Source organism: Ochlerotatus camptorhynchus, unplaced genomic scaffold (assembly GCF_037179485.1).
Source record: "Ochlerotatus camptorhynchus isolate MF236.1 unplaced genomic scaffold, CSIRO-AGI_Acam_v1.1 ptg000370l, whole genome shotgun sequence".
NCBI lineage: Eukaryota > Metazoa > Arthropoda > Insecta > Diptera > Culicidae > Ochlerotatus > Ochlerotatus camptorhynchus.
In genome coordinates, this window is record NW_027040858.1 from 7,730,499 (window position 1) to 7,749,491 (window position 18,993).

Sequence of the window (18,993 nt, forward strand, 5' to 3'; positions counted from 1 at the left end):
CTACGTCAAAATGGATTTCGGACAGCTCCCTGGCCAAAAATTCTACATGACGACGGCACGAGGAAATGTTCATGCGAAGTTTAAGTTTGCTTTTATGGACAAATTTGCCAAAAAACTGATGATTTGGCAAGGGATATGCAGCTGCGGAGCAAAGACCAAAGTGTTCGTGACGAATAAGACGATGGACTCGAAGCTGTACAAGGAAAAATGCCTCAAAAACCGCGTACTACCTTTCATTAAAGCCCATAAAGGTCCCGTGAAGTTTTGGCCAGATTTGACGAGTTGCCACCACAGCCGGGAAGTCATCCAGTGGTTTCGCGATAATAACGTAGATTTCATCGATAAAAACATAAATCCACCCAACTGCCCGCAGTTCCGGCCCATCGAGAGATTTTGGGCAATAATGAAACGGAAGCTTAAGAAAAGGGGAAAAACGGCTCGGGACGCGATTTAGATGACCAAAATGTGGAACAAATGTGCCAAGGAAGTTGACTCCGGAGGTGTGCAGCGTTTGATGGGAGGAATAAAGAAGAAAGGGTGAATTTTCATTAGAAACGAAGAGAAATGATTTGTATTGATATTTTTTTCCTAAAAGTACAGTGAATTACCTATGTTTTGATGTATTAACCTTATTTGACGTTACCGATACAGATGATTTTATTATTCTGGATTCTAAATGGACATAGCTTTATTTCCTCTTGGTATCAGAAAAACTCGTCCACGAAAATCTCTTCGTATTTGTTGTCTCCTTAGGCAAATCTTGACAGCTAGCATTGATGATGATGATGAGGGGTAGGATTTCCTACACGTAAATTCAAATTCACTACAAACATGTCGTTTTCGGTTTTTAACCTGGGTCAGAGTCAACCCTGACTCTCAATAAACGAATGAAAATGGATCCGAGTAGGATCTGAGGTCGAGTCAATATGATGGTGTTAGTGCAATCGTTAGAACTGTCAAAGTCAGAGTAAAGAAATCGACGAAATCCTAACAGCCCATTTTTGTGCAGTGCTTCAGAAGTTCAGTATTTTAAAATTGTAAAATGATAGAAGCGAAAATCGATTTGTCCAACTATCAGCTTGTCCTGAATGAGGAAGGGAATGTGCTACAGCAAGATGGACTTATATCTCTCAGAAACATTGCAGGTAAATATTTGTTTCATATCGTTCTAATGGAAAAACACTGAAGCAAGCATAGGAAATCCCCGATGTGTACGGCTGCGTGATTTTTTCAAATTGCGTTAGGCCCGATGCACACGTGCGGCAAATATTTGCATTTGAATACGAGTATATATCGAGTAATATCGAGATTACAGCGCTTGCAGAATAAAATAATGCGTTTGATTTTGAGATGTAATAGATTCACTTCCTTAACTTTGATTTTAGACGCCTTACACTGGTTGTCGGTGAAGCAAAGAATTGTATATTTGACTATGGTGTTCATTTTTAAAGTAGTTAACGGTTTGCTGCCTCGATATTTGTGTGATCGAATTGAAAGAGGAAGTGACTTTCATAGATATAATACTAGAAACGCGGTTGAAATAAGAACACCACATTTCTTGACTTGTGCTTCACAAAATTCATTATATTATAAAGGAATAAATGTTTTCAATTCGATGCCTAGACATATCAAACGTTTAGCAACACTTAGAGAATTTAAAAGACACTGCATTTCACACGTTAAAACTGTCTTTTGAACAGTTATCCAGTGATTTTTTTATGAATTGACAAATTATGTATCTTGACGAAATTATCTCTAACGGATTATTTTATATGGATAGCTGTCATAACGACTTTTTAATAATTATTGTAGCACTGCAAAAACTATTTCTGTTCGCCACGAGGGTGATGATGGATTTTTAATATATGATTTTATAGTAGATTAATTAAAAAAAAAAGTAGTCTACAAAGGTTTGAGCCTCGCGCGCGTATTACGGATATAGAGGACTGAATTTAACATTTGATTTGATTGAGAAGTGATTTGTTGCGATATTTTTACCTGAAAGTAAAGTAAATTACCTTTATTTTGATGTATTAACCTTAGTTGTACGTCAATCCGTTACCGAGATACAGATGATTTTATTATTGGACATAGCTTTATTTCCTCTTGGTTTCAGAAAAACTCGTCCAGGAAAATATCTTCGTATTTGTTGAGTCTCCTTAGGCAATTCTTGACAGCTAGCATTGATGATGATGATGAGGGGTAGGATTTCCTACACGTAAATTCATATTCACTACAAACTAAGTATATTACACCAATGGCCGCCATCTTGGATTCCTAAATGCCCATATTGTGTATTTGACAGTTTTTCAGAATCTGAGAGCTGCCGTCTTGGATTAAAAAATGGCATCAGACACTGATTTTTGGGATTAACGTGTCGGAATCGTTCTGAAAATACCCATATTGTAGGGTATTTCGATAAAATAAAACATCAAAAAAGAAGGTTAACTTCCATTTAATTCCACTTAATTAATTTTGGTATCCATGACAGATACGTATTTCGACTACAATGCGCAGTCTTCATCAGTGTCATTCTCACTAAAGAATTTATCAAAATCTAAACCCCTTAAGTACTGATCCCCTAGGTATAAAAGTCAAGATCACAGGTATTTCGAGTCTTCCCGAATCTGAGAACCGGTATCTTGAATTACAAAATGGCATCAGACATCGATTTTCAGCATTGAGCATGAGCATTGACGACCGTACATTTCAGTAGTTCCTACTCCGTGATTGACACTGTCTTATTCACCGACACGGTAATGGAAGCATTCACGGCTAGCATTGAACGACGTCTAATACTCATGGATCCCGAGAATGAAACCAACCTGGGCATCATCGTCGTCGTCGTCGCAACCCAGATGACTGATTTTCGTGATGGCTTCAAATAGGGCAAGAAATTCAACTATACTTGATGCGATCCCGGAACGATCCAACACAAGCCAATCCGAAAATTGTCTCGATGCAATCCTTCAACGGAATCTTGTTAAACCTGAGATTTTCCTGTAATCCGGCCAATGAGAATAACCCAAACTATAGTTCCATTCACCAAGTATTGGGAAAACTGCAGGAACTCATAGACTGAGTAAAATTAACTATCTACGCTTTTCCTCAAAATCTACTAAAATATGAGTAAAATCGACATCTATTAATAGACTGAGTAAAACCCATATGAATGTTCTTTACTTTGAGAATTTTTAGCTGTTCCTAATAGTTTTTCCAAAACTGGGTGAACGGATCTCAAATTTGGGTTATTCTCATTGGGCTTCGGACAAAAGTTATCTTCTAAAGTTATCTTCTAAAGAAATTTAAAACTCTTTAAGACGAATGTTTTATAGCTGAATTTGTTGCCTGTATCGCTTCTAATAAAAAAGATTTACCCAAATATAGTAAAAAATATAAATAAATTCAAATTGATTTTATATGAGTTTAAAAAATAACATACCTCAATTTTTTTCATATTATTGAGAATAACATACGCCCTTTAAAAAGCCGTAAAAAACTTTTTTTTTGTTTGCCCCAACCAGAGATATTAACATATGAAAAGTGTATATTTTTAGTATTAAAACGTCAATAACTCTCGATCGGCGAAAGATATTGACAAGTTTTGTCCAACAAAAATTTGCGCCTTCTTAAGATCTAAAAGTTATCTCAAGACACCTTTGCTGAGAAATTCGAAATAAGAAAACTAGAGCAAAAAAACTGTTTTTTTAAGAGCCACCCTAAATCAATTCAAGAAAATAGATCTAAATCGGCCAATTTAAGAGATACGAAAAAGTTAGTTCCAACAAAGTTGCTTGAAATTAGCTCAGCTAAAACTTTGCGCAAGAATGAATACTTTAATTTATTCAAACAAAAAAGTTAGATTTTTGATTTTAATGATAATAGGAACCACCCTAGAATTCATTGTCATAAAAATGAGGGCGTAACTATAAGGAACAACTTTGTAGAAGAGACTTTTAGTCTAAAGTTTCAATTTCAGGCTCAAAACATATCATTCCACTTAAATCTGCATTCTTGACCACTGTGCGTGCAGTGTTGTGATCATCGTAATATCTAGCTCATTTATTGCTTTTAAAGTAACTTGTACCTACAAAATCTTTATAATATATTCACTCTACCGATTACATACGATTGCTTGCTTAAATAGCATAGCATAGCATAAACCAGGTTGCACAATGCCGTAGGTGGTACGAACACCAAACTGTTGTTAAGAAGGTGACCCACCGGCATCCGTTACTGTTAGATAGTATTTTGTGATTAATTACTACCTCTTAGATAAAGGATGTGTCTCCCTCCAACAGACCAGAGCTATCCTGGCCACGTCCTTGCATCTGGTGGGGAAACGGGAGGAATGTTAGTCCGACACTTACTTAAGAGAGATGCAGAGAACTCTACGAACCCTCATAAGTGTCACGGGAAGGGTGGATTTTTGCTAGTAGGGAGGGTAAGCCATTGGATACGCCCAGCCGGCGTTGTAATCGTTATATCAAGCATAAAATAAATAGAAGCTGTAAGTAGTTTTCTGTCCGTTGTTGCTGCCCATTACCTAAACATATTATTCAAAACAGTGTTCAGATTTTGGAATTAAGAAACGTTATCAGCTCCTGTTGGTCCTTTGCGCCTGAAAATGTTTGTTGATCCTAAACATATGCACAATTCATTCTGATCGATAGAAGGTTCTCATGTGTAAAAGGTTATTAATAGTATGTGGAATCGTAGATTAGAATGAAGATTCGTCCTTGGCCTAACTCCCACTGTCTGGTAGTGGTATTATGGATAAAATCTGCCTGCAATCACTTCTTATGAATGCAACGAAGCTTGAACCCGGGAGTTAAAAGGTGACAGCTCTACCGCAACTACAATAGCCCATTTCAAGAACGCAAGCATTCCGAAGCTATTTTCGCACATGATAAGCCCCACTCCAAAACATTATCGATGCTAATATACACCATTGATAATGTACTGAAACTTTCAATCAAGCAGTAGTGCAATACTTGATTGACGCGTATTTAGTAAGTTATGAAATGGTCGTTTTTAATTAGATGAATATTTCCTATCGAGGACAGAGGATCGAAAAGGTAAAAAAAAAACTTATCTGAGCGTAACTTCGCGTATGTTAGACCAGTCGGCACCACATGCAACGGATAGGAATTTGAAAATGTTCACTCAATGCACTTTTCAACATCACTTCTGTACTTTCAAATTAACACTTTTTAAAAATGAAATTGTAAATCTATAACATTTCCACTAGAACGAAAACGACGCAGCAAAACAGAAACACGGCATTTTCGCAGCGCGGCCTACTTCGATCTCCTCCAGATTTGTAACCCACATACGGTTGCTTGCTTAAATTCATCTAAATCAGTTAGAAATGTTGATGCTAAAACCGTATAAGAATTATTCTCATGCATGCTTGATCATTGGAAAATGACAAGAAATCTCGTGATAGGTGATAGTTGCGTCTCGTGATAGCGAGAAGACTTCTTTTCTTATTGTCACATGACGGCCGTGATATTTATCAGCTCTGCTGGGGAGATTCCTGCCTCGCTGGTGTATTATCCTGGGGAACTCCATGTACAATCTGGCTCTTGAACTCACTTTTTCAGTAAATGCACTCGTAATGAATATCACGTCCGTGCAGCGAAATTGAACTTTTAGCGTCCCTTTGCTAATGAGCATTCATTCATCTTCCCCGAATACACCTATGGGCCTTCCATCCTTGTCGAGATCATTCGATTTTCTTACTTACAGTTAACTCCACGGGAAATTTTCGTCACAATCTTCTTCACCTTGGCCAGTTCCGCGCAAGGTACGTGTGTCGTCTTCAGGAGAGGGGCACTGATGACGATAGGCTTCGTCCGAACAACGTTGATGTTTTGCACGGTGGATTCCCGAGTGGAGCATCATCGTACTTGAGTGGTAGTTGCGTTGGCGGTCTACGAACCACTGTCGAAGGAACTGCCTAGCAGGTCCAGAAGGATGTCGAATTTCTTTTTGATAGGAACCGATAAGAAATAAAAAGTTTGAGCAGAGATTTGAGCCTATGCCGATAAAACCTAAACATTATTTTTACCGAATTGTAAACAACAACCATCTCACCCACCTCGGTCGCTGTACGACATGTGCCAAGATTTGTGAAACGGATTCCATTCCGCGCATGACATGATGTAATGTTTCAGACAAGTAGTATGAGGATCTGCGCTGTTTTAATGGCTGGGCTTGGCGGAAATTTAGCAAAGTCATAAATGTGGTTTCCAATAATTGGATTGCGCAGGATAAGAGACTGTATAGTGATGCCAGAAGCATTAATGATCATATAAAATTCTAATCATAGGTGCCAAAGAGCGCCAATTAGTGTGCCCAGGTGTGCCCAAACCTGTTCTTGGCACAATGTGCGGTGTGACCAACCCCTTGTGCCAAATTTAACGTCAGGCTCGTCCCGTACATGTAAGGTTTAAATTCGTGAATTTTAAAATTAGGTATAAATTTTACCAACCAATTCAATGTTATAAATACTACTGGATTAAATCAGAAAATTTTGAAAAATATGATTTCACATAGCTTACCTCCTCCACTATCTATTGCAAGCTATCGAATCAAATTCTCCTAACCAGCTTGTAGCAACCATCCACCATTTAAGCCACACTCATCGACCTGCTGACATAACGGTGAAAACGATGCATTTTCCGCTAAACCAATTCAACAACCCTTGGGATTTTTTGTTTTCTTGCGAGGAATATTCGAAACCAACAAAAGCCCCGGCTGTCTACCTGCCGATAAGCATTAAAGGAGTGCAATGATTTATTTTTATATCTTCCTCGTGTCGCGTCTCGATCTGGTTTCGAAAAGCCGCCAGCTCCCGCCAAAGTGCCTGCCTACCCTGAAGTCCTTGGTGTGAGCTCGGACCGTTGTTGCAAGGAGAACATTTTTCGGAAAATTTCCCTCCGGCTTCCAACCATCACCGGTGTCCGCTCCGCCGTTTTGGGACCTGGAATATTCGGGTGGAAGATAAACGCGGTCAATTAAAAGTAATATAATACAATTTAGCGAAAAACTTTTGTGTAGTTATGTGGTTCTGGGTTTTTTGGTGGGTTCATTGTTTCCCTTGCTGGATGCCCTTTTACGGATGGTAAGGCAAGATGGAATGGCACGGGGGTGTTTTGAAAGGGTCAGGTCTCTGTCTATCCATGGACATGTCACGTCTCCGAAAGTGGGTTTCGGTTCGACAGTTATTTTGTCGTTTCGCCCCGTCCGGTGTAGGTCGCGATAGGGTTCCTTACCGGTTAGTAGCAATACAGTTCGTGAATAATTCAAACAATTTGGAACTGCTGCACTCGGAGATGCATTCTCGTAAATTGGAAACCTGCTCTGGAAATGACCGCACTGCAAACGAAACCATTTGCAGGCGAGGATTTTATTTCAAAATTACAAACTTTAAAAATAACCGGTTGTATCACACTTAATCTTTCGGCTGATCCCCCTTCTACCCCACCAGGTTAGCTGGATGACCCTCCTCCTTCCCGAAAACAACGGAAAAAAAATCGAAAGAAAAGATAAACAAAACATGCAACCACATCTCGCACGGAGGAGTCTCCCAAAACAGGGAGAAAGTGCATAAAAATGAAATTTACGTAAAAACGCCAAAATTTTGCCATTAAAAAGAACCGTTGATTCCGTTGTCTCGCTCGGGCCTTCCGTCTCTTTTCCATGCCTTGCTGGACTCCGATGATCGGAGCTTGTTTTGCTTATTTTATTACTTTTTCACTCAGGCTGCGTTTTATTTTGAGCCTGATTATCGATTGCACCGCGCGACGAGCGACGACCGACGATGATGACGAAGACGACGACGAAGGCGACCAAGGCGATGGGGATTCATAAAAAAAAAGTGAACCGCAATTCGGGCTCCTCCGCAGCACCCAGCACTGCAGTTCATCCACCCACCCAACTGGTGTCCTTTCTCGCTCTTTCGATGGCCATTCGGTGGATTATGCCGTCTCCTTTTCATTATCCAATGTCTGTTCTGGGTCCGGTCCAGCCCCGAAAAACGACCAAATCGAGCCGCAGAGCTGGCTTCGGTTGAGTGCGTGCTGGGGCAGTGAGGCCAAATTAACCGAATTGAAACTTTTGATGACGACTTCAAGGAATTCTCAAAGGCAGTGTTTTTAAATCTATGGGTCGCATCGCACCATTTGGATAATGGGCTAACGTTCGATTCAGACAGAAACGAAAAAATGTATCAGAATTTCAAATTATGTTGCGATATAAAAACAATAGCAAAAATAAGATCTTAATTGATTTTCCTTGTTCAGTGGCAGAAATGGCATGAATTTAATATTAACAAGTAAGAGGTTGTATCCAAGACACGACCGTAGATTTGACGTAGGATAACGAAAGGTAGTTTTGATGTCATAGCAAAAGTATAGTGAATATTAAATTGATATCTTAACTCGTTATCAGTGAAAAAGATCGATAGATTGAAATTCTGAATCAATTTGAGAGTTCTGTTTGCGAAGTCGATGTCCATGTAGTACAAGCCAATCCTGGACGATTTGTCTTGGATACAACCTCTTATTCTTTAGTTATTTTTTTATCAGTTATTTGTGGTCCTGAAAAGGACCGATGGGCTGGAAGCTTGGAATCCAGTGTAGAACAATGCTGTGGAAATTTGTCCTCGATGTTCTTGGAGATGATAGCGGTGCAGCAATGAAATATGTATTAGGGAAAACACATCAATCACAGAATCTTGGCCTACAATTACGTAAAAGTAAAATAACGTTTATTTTCCATTAATTATGATTTTACATTGTTCATACATTCCAATTGATTCGCCTGAAGGGCTCTTCATCTTTGTTTAATTTGTAATTCTAATTTACCTGTTTACGTTTTTCAACTAGTTTTCGGGGGATGTTGGGGGTGTGTATTGCTTGAATTTTAAAATAATTTGATGACATACCTAAGTACTAACAACTTACCCTAATTAGTGAAATTGCGTCTCTGAACCTTTCGAGGATGTGCGTACTCCGCTCCTCCAGTGTTTGAAGACCAGCCAGGTAGTGGATCTCCGAATTTCAAGTCCGCGGTGGACTCTTGAAGATCATTCTAAGGATCTTGTTTTGGATCCTTTGGAGTTTGAGGTGATGGCACTTAGCACAGCTCTTCCATATTGGCGTTCCGTACTCAATGGCAGTGTGCCTGTGGACGACAAGCTTGTTTTTAATGGAAAGGGTGAACTTTCTGTTGATAAGTGGATGATTTTTCCACATTGAAACGGAACAGCAACTTGCTATCAAGGGTGAGACCAAGTGTTGAGACAATTTCGGATTCCCTTTGTAGCACTTAAGGTTAGGTTCCCATTCTAATCTCTGCCTTTTTTGTGATTAACAAAGTATGGTTTTGGAGAAATTACTGTAGAAAATGGTAATGACAGCTACCCATCAATGGTTGTCAAAAGACCTGTCAAGAAGTGATATTATTCCGATGCGCAGGGTTGGGTGAAGCCGGATGATAGTGGCGTAGTTCACCCTCAACATCCCCCGACCCGTATTGCTGGCCCAGCGCTTCCGGGGATCAGCGTTACTCCTCAGCTCCGTTGGTGACTGGTATCTGAATATCTAGAACGGTGACCTTCGTCACCGGTCGGCGTAGGATTCCTCCTGATGTCTTAACCTGGACTTGCCTGGCCCGTCCATCGCGTCCCTTCACTACAGAAAGGATCCGTCCTCGCAGCCACCCATTCCAGATAGATTCGTCCACGATAATGACTGTATCCTTCGGTTCCTTCGCTTCCTCGAACCACTTGGTACGCTTGGAGATCGTCGGGAGGTATTCCCGTACCCAGTGACGCCAAAACTGGTTAACCAGGGTCTTCGTTAACTTCCAGTTGGTTCTTAGGCATTCTGGATGTTCTAGGTTAGATTGTGGAGACTGGGTGACCTCCTTAGAGCTCAAAAGCAGAAAATGGTTTGAAGTCAAGGCTTCTTGGGCTTCTGACTCGAGCGGAACAAACGTCAAGGGACGTGAATTGACGATACCTTCCGTCTCGATCATCAGTGTGAGAAGCGTTTCGTCGTCTGGGTTCCTGCTTGTGTTTAGTGCGGCGAAGGCGATCTTGACCGATCTAACGAGTCACTCCCACGATCCTCCCATGTGCGGAGCGGATGGTGGGTTGAAGATCCACTTGGTGACCACGTTGGTGAAGATCGATGACAGCTGCTGGTTCATTTTCGCTATCTGCTGCTGCTGCAGCTCACGGTTAGCTCCGCGGAAGTAAGTACCATTATCGCTCCTTATATCCAAAGGGGATCCACGCCGAACTAGGAACCGACGAATAGCCATCTTGCATGCCTCCGAGGACAGGGAATGCACTACCTCCAGGTGGACTGCTCGAATTGTAAGGCACGTAAACAATGAGACCCATCGTTTGACTAAGGATCGTCCGACTTTGACCATGATAGGGTCGAAATAGTCAAGACCGTCGACAACAACAATTTGCTGCATTCCGCACGAGTGCACGTGGACAAGGCAAATAGAATCGTTGCCGGACTTCATTGGTGACTGTTTCACGGTTTGCATGAAGGTAGCGTCTGTGGTACCAGTCGACGATCAGGCTGGTTAGGCGGTGTCCTTTCGGAAATTTCGTGTGTCCATTCGGATGACTCCGTGTTTGTAGATTCGGCTGGTACGATCAAGCCTTGACCGGTGCCCTTCCTGCGTCTTCTTGAGTTGTACCATCTCTTCAGGAAACGCGAATTGTTGAGTCTGCCGCCAGATAGCATTCTCGGCCCTTACAAGTTCTTCGCTGCTGAAATGGGAAGTCAATAACTGTTGTTTTGTTCGCTTTCGATGACTGTTATCCACAAAGCGATAGATCTAAGCCAGAGTCTTTCGTACTTCGAAAATCGGCCCACATCGATAATCTCTTCTTGCATGTCGTTGATGTGAGTTCTGCATCTGCTTGTAGAGACCATTGTTCCTCCGAACTTCTTAGGAACTCCGGGTCTCTGAACCAGCGACCGTCGGGCTTCAAATTTGGTCTGTTTCACCACTTTGTACCGTCGTCTGCAACGTTGAGTCCCGAAGGTACGTATCCCCACTCTTCGGGATTTGATTTCGACAGAATCTCGCCTATCCTGCAGGCTACGAACTGTCTACAGCGGCGGTGGTCGGAATTGATCCGAGCGAGGACGGTCTTAGAATCTGACCAGAATACCTTTCGCCTAATCGGTAGACTGTGACTGCTGCATAATGTTTACTTGATCCTGCACCCTATAAGTGCCACCTGGAGCTCCAGTCCCTGGATGAAGAGCGTTTTCAATGGTGCAACCTTGGCTTTTGCAGATACGAGGGCACAGTGGTATTTCCCATTGATTACGGCTCGAAAGTAAGCGACGCACGCATACGCTGTTTCACTGCCGTCCACAAATATGTATAACTGTAGATGTTCCGGTGCGAGAGCCCCCAATTCTAATCGTACACCACATCCGCATCTACCTTGCACCCATCTGTCAGTGCAGAAGCGATTCGCACATGTTTTTTCCTTCCAAAAACATAACATGTAAAACCATCGAACTGTAAACAACAAAAACAGAGAAAATTAAAAAGTTGAATTAGCAAAGTGACATCGTCGGTTTTTTTCCTTGTCTCCGTGTTCCGGCGGAATTCGGTTTTGTACATTTGGTCCTTCGTCGTCGGATAACGTCGCGAATCGTGATGGATAAGTTGATCGGTCGTAGAAATGCTCATTTGGTGCAAATGAAGGGGGAGTCAGCTGCAGCCGAAACAATCCACGAGCGAAATGCATCGCATGGGGAAGTGGAAGATCGGCTCGAGCAGCTTAAGGAGCTCGCAATAAAATTCCGGCAGACGCAAAGAGAGATAGAGGAGAATCAAACGGACCCGGAAGTAATTACCTCGGTGCATAACTTTCGGGAGGAATTCAACACGTACTATTATCGAGCGAAGGATGCCCTTGAGCGGTACATTTCCCAGGGCAACAACGAAAGCGACGAGGAAGGTTCCGTCACCAGTTCAAATCGGGGCTCCACTGCAAGCTACCGATCGGTGGCTGGTTCTAGCAGAGATCTTCGGGAAGCGATGCAAATGCTGTTGGAAACTCAGCGAGCATTGATGGTGAACCAATCGATGGCAAGCAGCAGTAGAAATTTCGCGTATAATGGTCGTGGTGTGGATCCAGCTGGAGGAGAACAGGTGTCGAATCATGCACCCCTCCTAAATGTGCGACTTCCTCCGATCAGTGTACCAACTTTTGATGGTGAGCGAAAGAATTGGAGAGCCTTCAAAGATATTTTTGAGCAGATAATCCACGTACGCAACGATCTGCGCGATTCGTTGAAAATGCAGTACTTGGTGTCGTATCTGGCGGGTGATGCCAAACGTCTGGTAAGTTCATTCCCAATATCGGACGCTAATTACAAGGAAGCGTGGGCGGCTCTTTCAAGCTTCTACGACAAGAAAAAATATACGGTTTTTGCTCTTGTTCGTGAATTCGTTGACCAGCCTGTGGTCAACACCGCCACTACCGCAAGCCTACGCAAACTGGTCACAACTTCGGATGAGGTTGTTCGACAACTAAATGCTCTGGGAGAGGAGTACAATCAGCGAGATCCGTGGCTGATCCACCTGTTGTTGGAGAAGCTGGATAAGGATACCAGATCCTTGTGGGCTCAGAAGATAATCGACGTTGAGCATCCGTCCTTCGAGGAGTTCCTGAAATTTTTGGACAACCGGTGCGACGCGCTGGAAACCTGTATGGCCTTTTCGAAGCATGCAGCGGATCCTGTGAAGAAGATGTCTCAGCCGGAGAAAAGGATGCAGTCGTTGTATACGAACTCAGTGATACAAAAGTGCGCGAAATGCTCCAGTGAGCATCCGATTTATCTGTGTGAAGATTTTAAGAAGATGTGAAGCGCCCATACTCCGTTGCGCATCCATGTTTCACTCCCGTGTTGATGTGCCCAACGTAGAGCAACAACTCGCGTGGTCTTTCTTTCTCCGTAAAATGAAAGACAGTGCAATTCCATTCCTACTGTATGGAAAAAGCTCTTTGATGAATCAGTTATCCTGAGGTTGGAACTGTGCTCGTCCGCACCTAGCAAACCTCGGATAATAAACTCATCAGAACAACTGCCCCGATTCTTTATTCTTCGAAACCTTTTATACATGAATTTGTTACTTAAACTCTACACAATAGTTTTTCTCCAGTATGTACATATAAAGCGAGACAGATAGTTTTTCTCTTGGAAAGTCGGTGTCTGTTTTTTTTTAACAAGAATTAATGCTCCTCGCGGTAGGAACGGCTATGTAGGATGCTTACTCACCAATGTTTACTTTGACCTTTCGCGAAGCACCTAGTTAAGCCAGCGCGCATCGCTGACGACGCGGTAGCAACTGTTTATAAACAACTGACTCTGGAAATGTGCGACATTGTCACTGCTGCTGTTAAGTTGTGTATTTTTCTACTACCGTATGGGGATCTATTACTGGTTAATTTCTTACTCAGATTGATATTGGATTTTGAGGCCTTTGCAGATGGACCTACAGTGCAAACGTGAACTAGTACAACAGGCAAAGTTGTGCTATAACTGTCTACGTCCTTCGCATTCAGTGAGAGTGTGTACCTCGAAATCGGTGTGTCGCAATGCGGACTGTAAACAACGGCACCATACGCTATTGTGCCCAAAGGGAGATGGATCAGATCAGCATGAAGAATGTTCTACCGAGCCGAAGCAGTCTGTACAAGGAGCGCAAGATTCAGATCCTGTAGTCAACTCACTGGTCACTCAGGTTCCACCAGAACTAATGAAGGAAGCGTTTGTACTACCGACAGCGCTTGTCAATGTGCAAACCATCGACGGTGGATTTTTGAAGGTTCGTGCTTTGATTGACTCGGGTTCTGGAGCATCATTGATCACAGAAGCCTGCGTCAACAAACTCAGTATTCCTCGTACAAGCGGAAAAGTAGCGGTCTCTGGACTAGGGCAGCAGCATGCAGGGACAACTCGTGGAGTCGTAAAGCTTATCATGGCAAATCGGTTCAACGAAACGGTAATTCTACGAACTAGTGCGTTCGTAATGGGTAAGCTGACGTCAACGTTGCCTGCTCAACGCGTCGAGGTGAACACGAAGCTGTTGGAGAAGGAGATTCAGGAAACGCTAGCGGATCCGGCATTCAACCAGCCGGGGCCAATCGATATAATTTTGGGTTCGGATGTCTTTCTTGCTATTCTCCAATCGGGGCAAGTCAAGGACAAATGCGGTACTTCTGTGGCCCAGAACACGATATTTGGGTGGATCGTATCTGGTAATCAAGCTATCTATACGACAGATGTACCTAACAATTTCTCCATCATCAATCTACATGCCGAGGTGGACATCAACCGCACATTGCGACAGTTTTGGGAGCAGGAGGAGGTTCCAAAGCCACAACAGCTTACTCCTTCGGAACAGGCGGCGGCTGAGTTCTTCCAGTCCACACTCTCTCGGGACGATTCGGGACGCTTCATCGTGCGACTTCCTTTCGACGATTCGAAGCCTGCGTTGGGAGAGTCACTCACGGCAGCCATCAAACGGTTGAGATCGATGGAGAAACGTTTCGACCGGAATCCAGAATTCCACAAGCAGTATTCGGATTTTATCGAAGAATACCTCGCTCTAGGCCATATGGAGGAGGTACCGGAAAACGAAGTAAGCGTGAAGGCTAGTGAAAGTTTCTACCTCCCCCACCATGCAGTGATGAAAGCAGAGAGCACGACGACGAAACTTCGGGTAGTTTTTGATGCCTCCAGTGCGTCCGAATCTGGTGTGTCTCTCAACGATCGGCTCTTAGCCGGACCAAACGTGAACCAGGAACTCTTCTCTGTTCATTTGCGTTTTCGGTCAAATGAGGTGGCGTTCGCAGCAGATGCGGAAAAGATGTTCCGTCAAGTATGGATGCATCCACTAGACAGAGATTACTTGCGGATTGTATGGCGTAAGAACTCAAGTGAGCCAATCAAACATTATCGTCTCTGTACTGTCACATACGGGACGAAGTCTGCACCATACCTAGCAATTGAAGCCATGAGACAAGCAGCGAAGGATTACAGCTCGATGTATCAAGGCGCAGCGGAGAGGATTGTTTTGGATATGTACGTCGACGATTTCCTATCAGGTGCGAAGAACATGGATGAAGCAAGGGAGCTAAAGAACCAAGTTATCGAGATCATGAAATCGGCGGGATTCAACCTACGTAAATGGACATCCAATCGTTCAGAACTTCTACGAGATGGGGAAGATGCAGAGCAAGCACCAATAGACGTTAAACTGGCGGAGCATCCAGACGCTGTCAAGGCACTAGGGATACAGTGGCTGCCTAAGGAAGACGTCTTTTCCTTCAAGGTTAGTCTCTCACCAGATAGCGTGAATAGTAAACGTCAGTTACTCTCGGACTCTTCACGGCTGTTCGATCCATTTGGATGGCTGTCTCCAGTGATTGTGAAGGTCAAGATTATGTTTCAACAACTGTGGTTGAGTGATATTTCCTGGGATGATCCACTTCCTCCTGCTATCGAGACAATGTGGATAGATATTAAGGAAAACCTTCACCTCGTCGAACAGATTCGCATTCCACGATTCATCGCGAGCTTCAACGGCAAGGTAGAGTTACATGGGTTTTCGGATGCTTCCGAGATGGCGTACGGTGCTGTGGTGTACAGCAGAGCAAGAGACGAAGAAGGAAACATTTTGGTGAACCTCGTGGCTGCAAAGACAAGAGTGGCGCCGATTAAACAAGTTTCGCTGCCCCGATTGGAGCTTTGCGCAGCAGCCTTACTGGCAGAACTTATGCAGCGAATTACTCAAGCACTCTCCCATCTGGAAGTGGAACATTGGGCGTGGACAGACAATACTATAGTTCTTCAGTGGTTGCCTGCTCATCCTCGCAAGTGGAAAACGTACATAGCCAACCGTACTTCTGCGATCCTGGATTTCTTACCTCGTGATCGCTGGAACCACGTGAGCGATCAAGACAACCCAGCGGATTGTGCATCTCGTGGTTTAACTCCAGGTGAACTTGTATCGTTTGATTTGTGGTTTAACGGACCGCAGTGGTTATGCAAGGATGAAGAATTTTGGAATGCTGAACTCTACGATCCAGTCGACGATGAAAACCTGTTGGAAGTGCGGAAACTCAAGGTACTGCATACCAATCCGAAAGCTACTCGAGACAACTACGACGTCGAGCGGGAATTGATTGAACGGCGATCAAGCTTCAATTTGGTTGTTCGAGCACTTGCGTATGTAAATAGATTTGTGCAAGCTACCAAGGGAATGGAATGTGAACCTACGCTGACACCCGGCGAACTGTATGCGGCAAAGGCGCAGATAGCTAGAACTGCACAATTCTATGTGTACAAGCAGGAAATGGAATTACTCGCAAAGGAAAAGGAGTTGCCGGCCAAGAACAGATTGTCAGCACTACACCCTTTCCTGGACAATACTGGAACGATGCGCGTGGGAGGCCGTCTTCAGAATTCTCCCTACTCATTCGATGTGAAACATCCGATCATTCTCCCACGTGACCATCGAGTAACGGAACTTCTTCTGAGAGAACTTCATCTGCAAAATCTCCATGCGGGGCCCACTCTGCTTACAGCTACAGTAAATCAGCAGTACTGGGTGATCGGACTACAGGCAGCAGTACGACGAACAGTTCAAAGCTGTATTCGATGCGTAAGAATGAAGGGACACACGGCCAATCAGCTCATGGGCAGCCTGCCTGTGCCTCGTGTAATGGCAACCCGCGCATTTACCCACGTTGGCGTTGACTACGCCGGCCCATTCAAGATTCATGCGCTGTGCGTTAGAGGAGTCAAAGTCACAAAAGGTTATTTGGCGGTTTTTGTGTGCATGTCGACTAAGGCTGTACACTTGGAGGTTGCCAGTGATCTCTCAAGCAATGTGTTCATCGCCGCGCTTAAGCGATTCATCGCTAGACGCGGATATCCAAACGAAATCTGGTCCGATAATGGGACAAATTTCGTGGGTACCGACCGTTGGCTGCACGAATTGCAACGTACTCTGGAGAATAACAGTAAGACAGCAGGACATTTCCTCTCTAATCTGGGCATCAAATGGGTTTTCAACCCTCCGTCCTCTCCGCATCGAGGCGGAATATGGGAAGCAGCTGTTAAAAGCGTCAAGAAGCACCTCTTGGCAGTACTTGGTTCGGAAGCACTCACCTACGAAGAACTTGCAACGATTTTGGCTCAAGTCGAAGCATGCCTAAACTCAAGACCCCTCTGTCCACTATCGAGCAATCCTGATAGTTACGAAGCTTTGACACCCGGTCATTTTTTGATTGGTCAACCGTTGAATCTCATTCCGGAACCTGATGTGCAGCATATCCCATCCAACCGCCTGGATAAATGGCAGCTTGTGCAGAAATACTCCGACGAAGTTTGGAAGCGATGGCGGGACGAATATGTGGCTACGCTGCAACCGCGTACTAAATGGCGAGTTACGGAAACGAATGTTAAAGAGGATCAACTGGTGTTGGTGAAAAATGAGAACGCTCCGCCGGCTCAATGGGAGTTGGCACGCATCGTTAAGCTTCATCCAGATGCAGCTGGAATCGTTCGGACTGTTACCTTGCGGCGTGGTCAAGCTGAGTACCAGCGTCCGGTACAGAAGGTCTGTATCTTGACATCGGATTGAGGCACGTGGCCTCAAGGCGGGGGAGGATGTTCCGGTGCGAGAGCCCCCAATTCTAATCGTACACCACATCCGCATCTACCTTGCACCCATCTGTCAGTGCAGAAGCGATTCGCACATGTTTTTTCCTTCCAAAAACATAACATGTAAAACCATCGAACTGTAAACAACAAAAACAGAGAAAATTAAAAAGTTGAATTAGCAAAGTGACATCGTCGGTTTTTTTCCTTGTCTCCGTGTTCCGTCGGAATTCGGTTTTGTACAGTAGATCTCCGATGTCCTCTGATGATAGGCTCGGGAAATAGGCGCGTGGTACTCGAATAACTCCTAGCTCTTTGAACATTCCAGCCCAATCACATCATCGCTCCATAATTGCGCCCTTCACTACATCGTCCCATCCAGTCTTTGTTCGCCAGATATCCTGAATAATTACGCGTCCATGGATCAGGAAGTGTGAGAGAATGCCTAGCGGATCGAATTGGCTCATTACGTAGCGCAAGATGCTGCGTTTCGTAGGACTGACTGCTTCCACCTTAAAATCGCTGGATAAGACGAACACGTCCTCTTCGGCTTTCCACTGCATCCCCAGCACTCGCTCTATTTGGCTGTCGGTCGCTCCGACAATCTTCGCTGGAGATAGATTAACTTCCCCGACCCGTCTGAGAACCGCGGATGAGTTGGACAACCAGTTTCGGATGATGAAACCGCCTTGCTTATGTACCAGTTTGACCTCTTCTACAACTTGACACGCCCCTTCTTCACTGTCAAAGCTCTGCAGATAGTCATCGACGTAGTGGCGACGCTGGATTGCCTCTGCTGCTCTCGGATACCGCTCTGCGTGCTCAGCTGCATTCAGGTTTTTTTACGAACTGCGCCGAGCACGGTGAGCACGTTGATCCAAAAGTTGCTACGTCGATTACAAAGGTTGTCCCAGCTCTCCAAGCCAAAGAAACAGCTGACTATAACAATCTTCTCGACGCATCTTAAGCTGGTGGAACATTTCCTTTATGTCGCCCACAACTGCAACTATTCGTTCCCGAAAGCCGGATAGAACTTCCGGTACTTTCAGTAGCATGCTGTTTAAGGAGACTCCGTCCACTACAGCCGCTGCATCCCATACAATGTGAATCTTGTTTGGTTTCTTCGGGTTTTGTACAATGCCTACCGGAAGGTACCACATCCGGCGTGGATCAGCTGATCTTAGTTCAATCTCTGTCGCTTCGTGAATGTATCCCTTCTCCTAGTATTCCACTATCTATTGCTGTATGTTCCTGAACACTTCCG

At 44.0% G+C, this 18,993-nt stretch overlaps 1 protein-coding gene across 1 annotated transcript; it reads left to right on the top strand.

Annotated features, from left to right (window-relative positions):
- The first annotated feature begins 13,818 nt into the window (after positions 1-13,818).
- Positions 13,819-17,712, top strand: LOC135710068 (uncharacterized). The gene has a single exon (XM_065232518.1). It carries the CDS (start codon positions 13,819-13,821, stop codon positions 17,710-17,712), a length of 3,894 nt encoding a protein of 1,297 aa, XP_065088590.1.
- Positions 17,713-18,993: the final 1,281 nt, after the last annotated feature.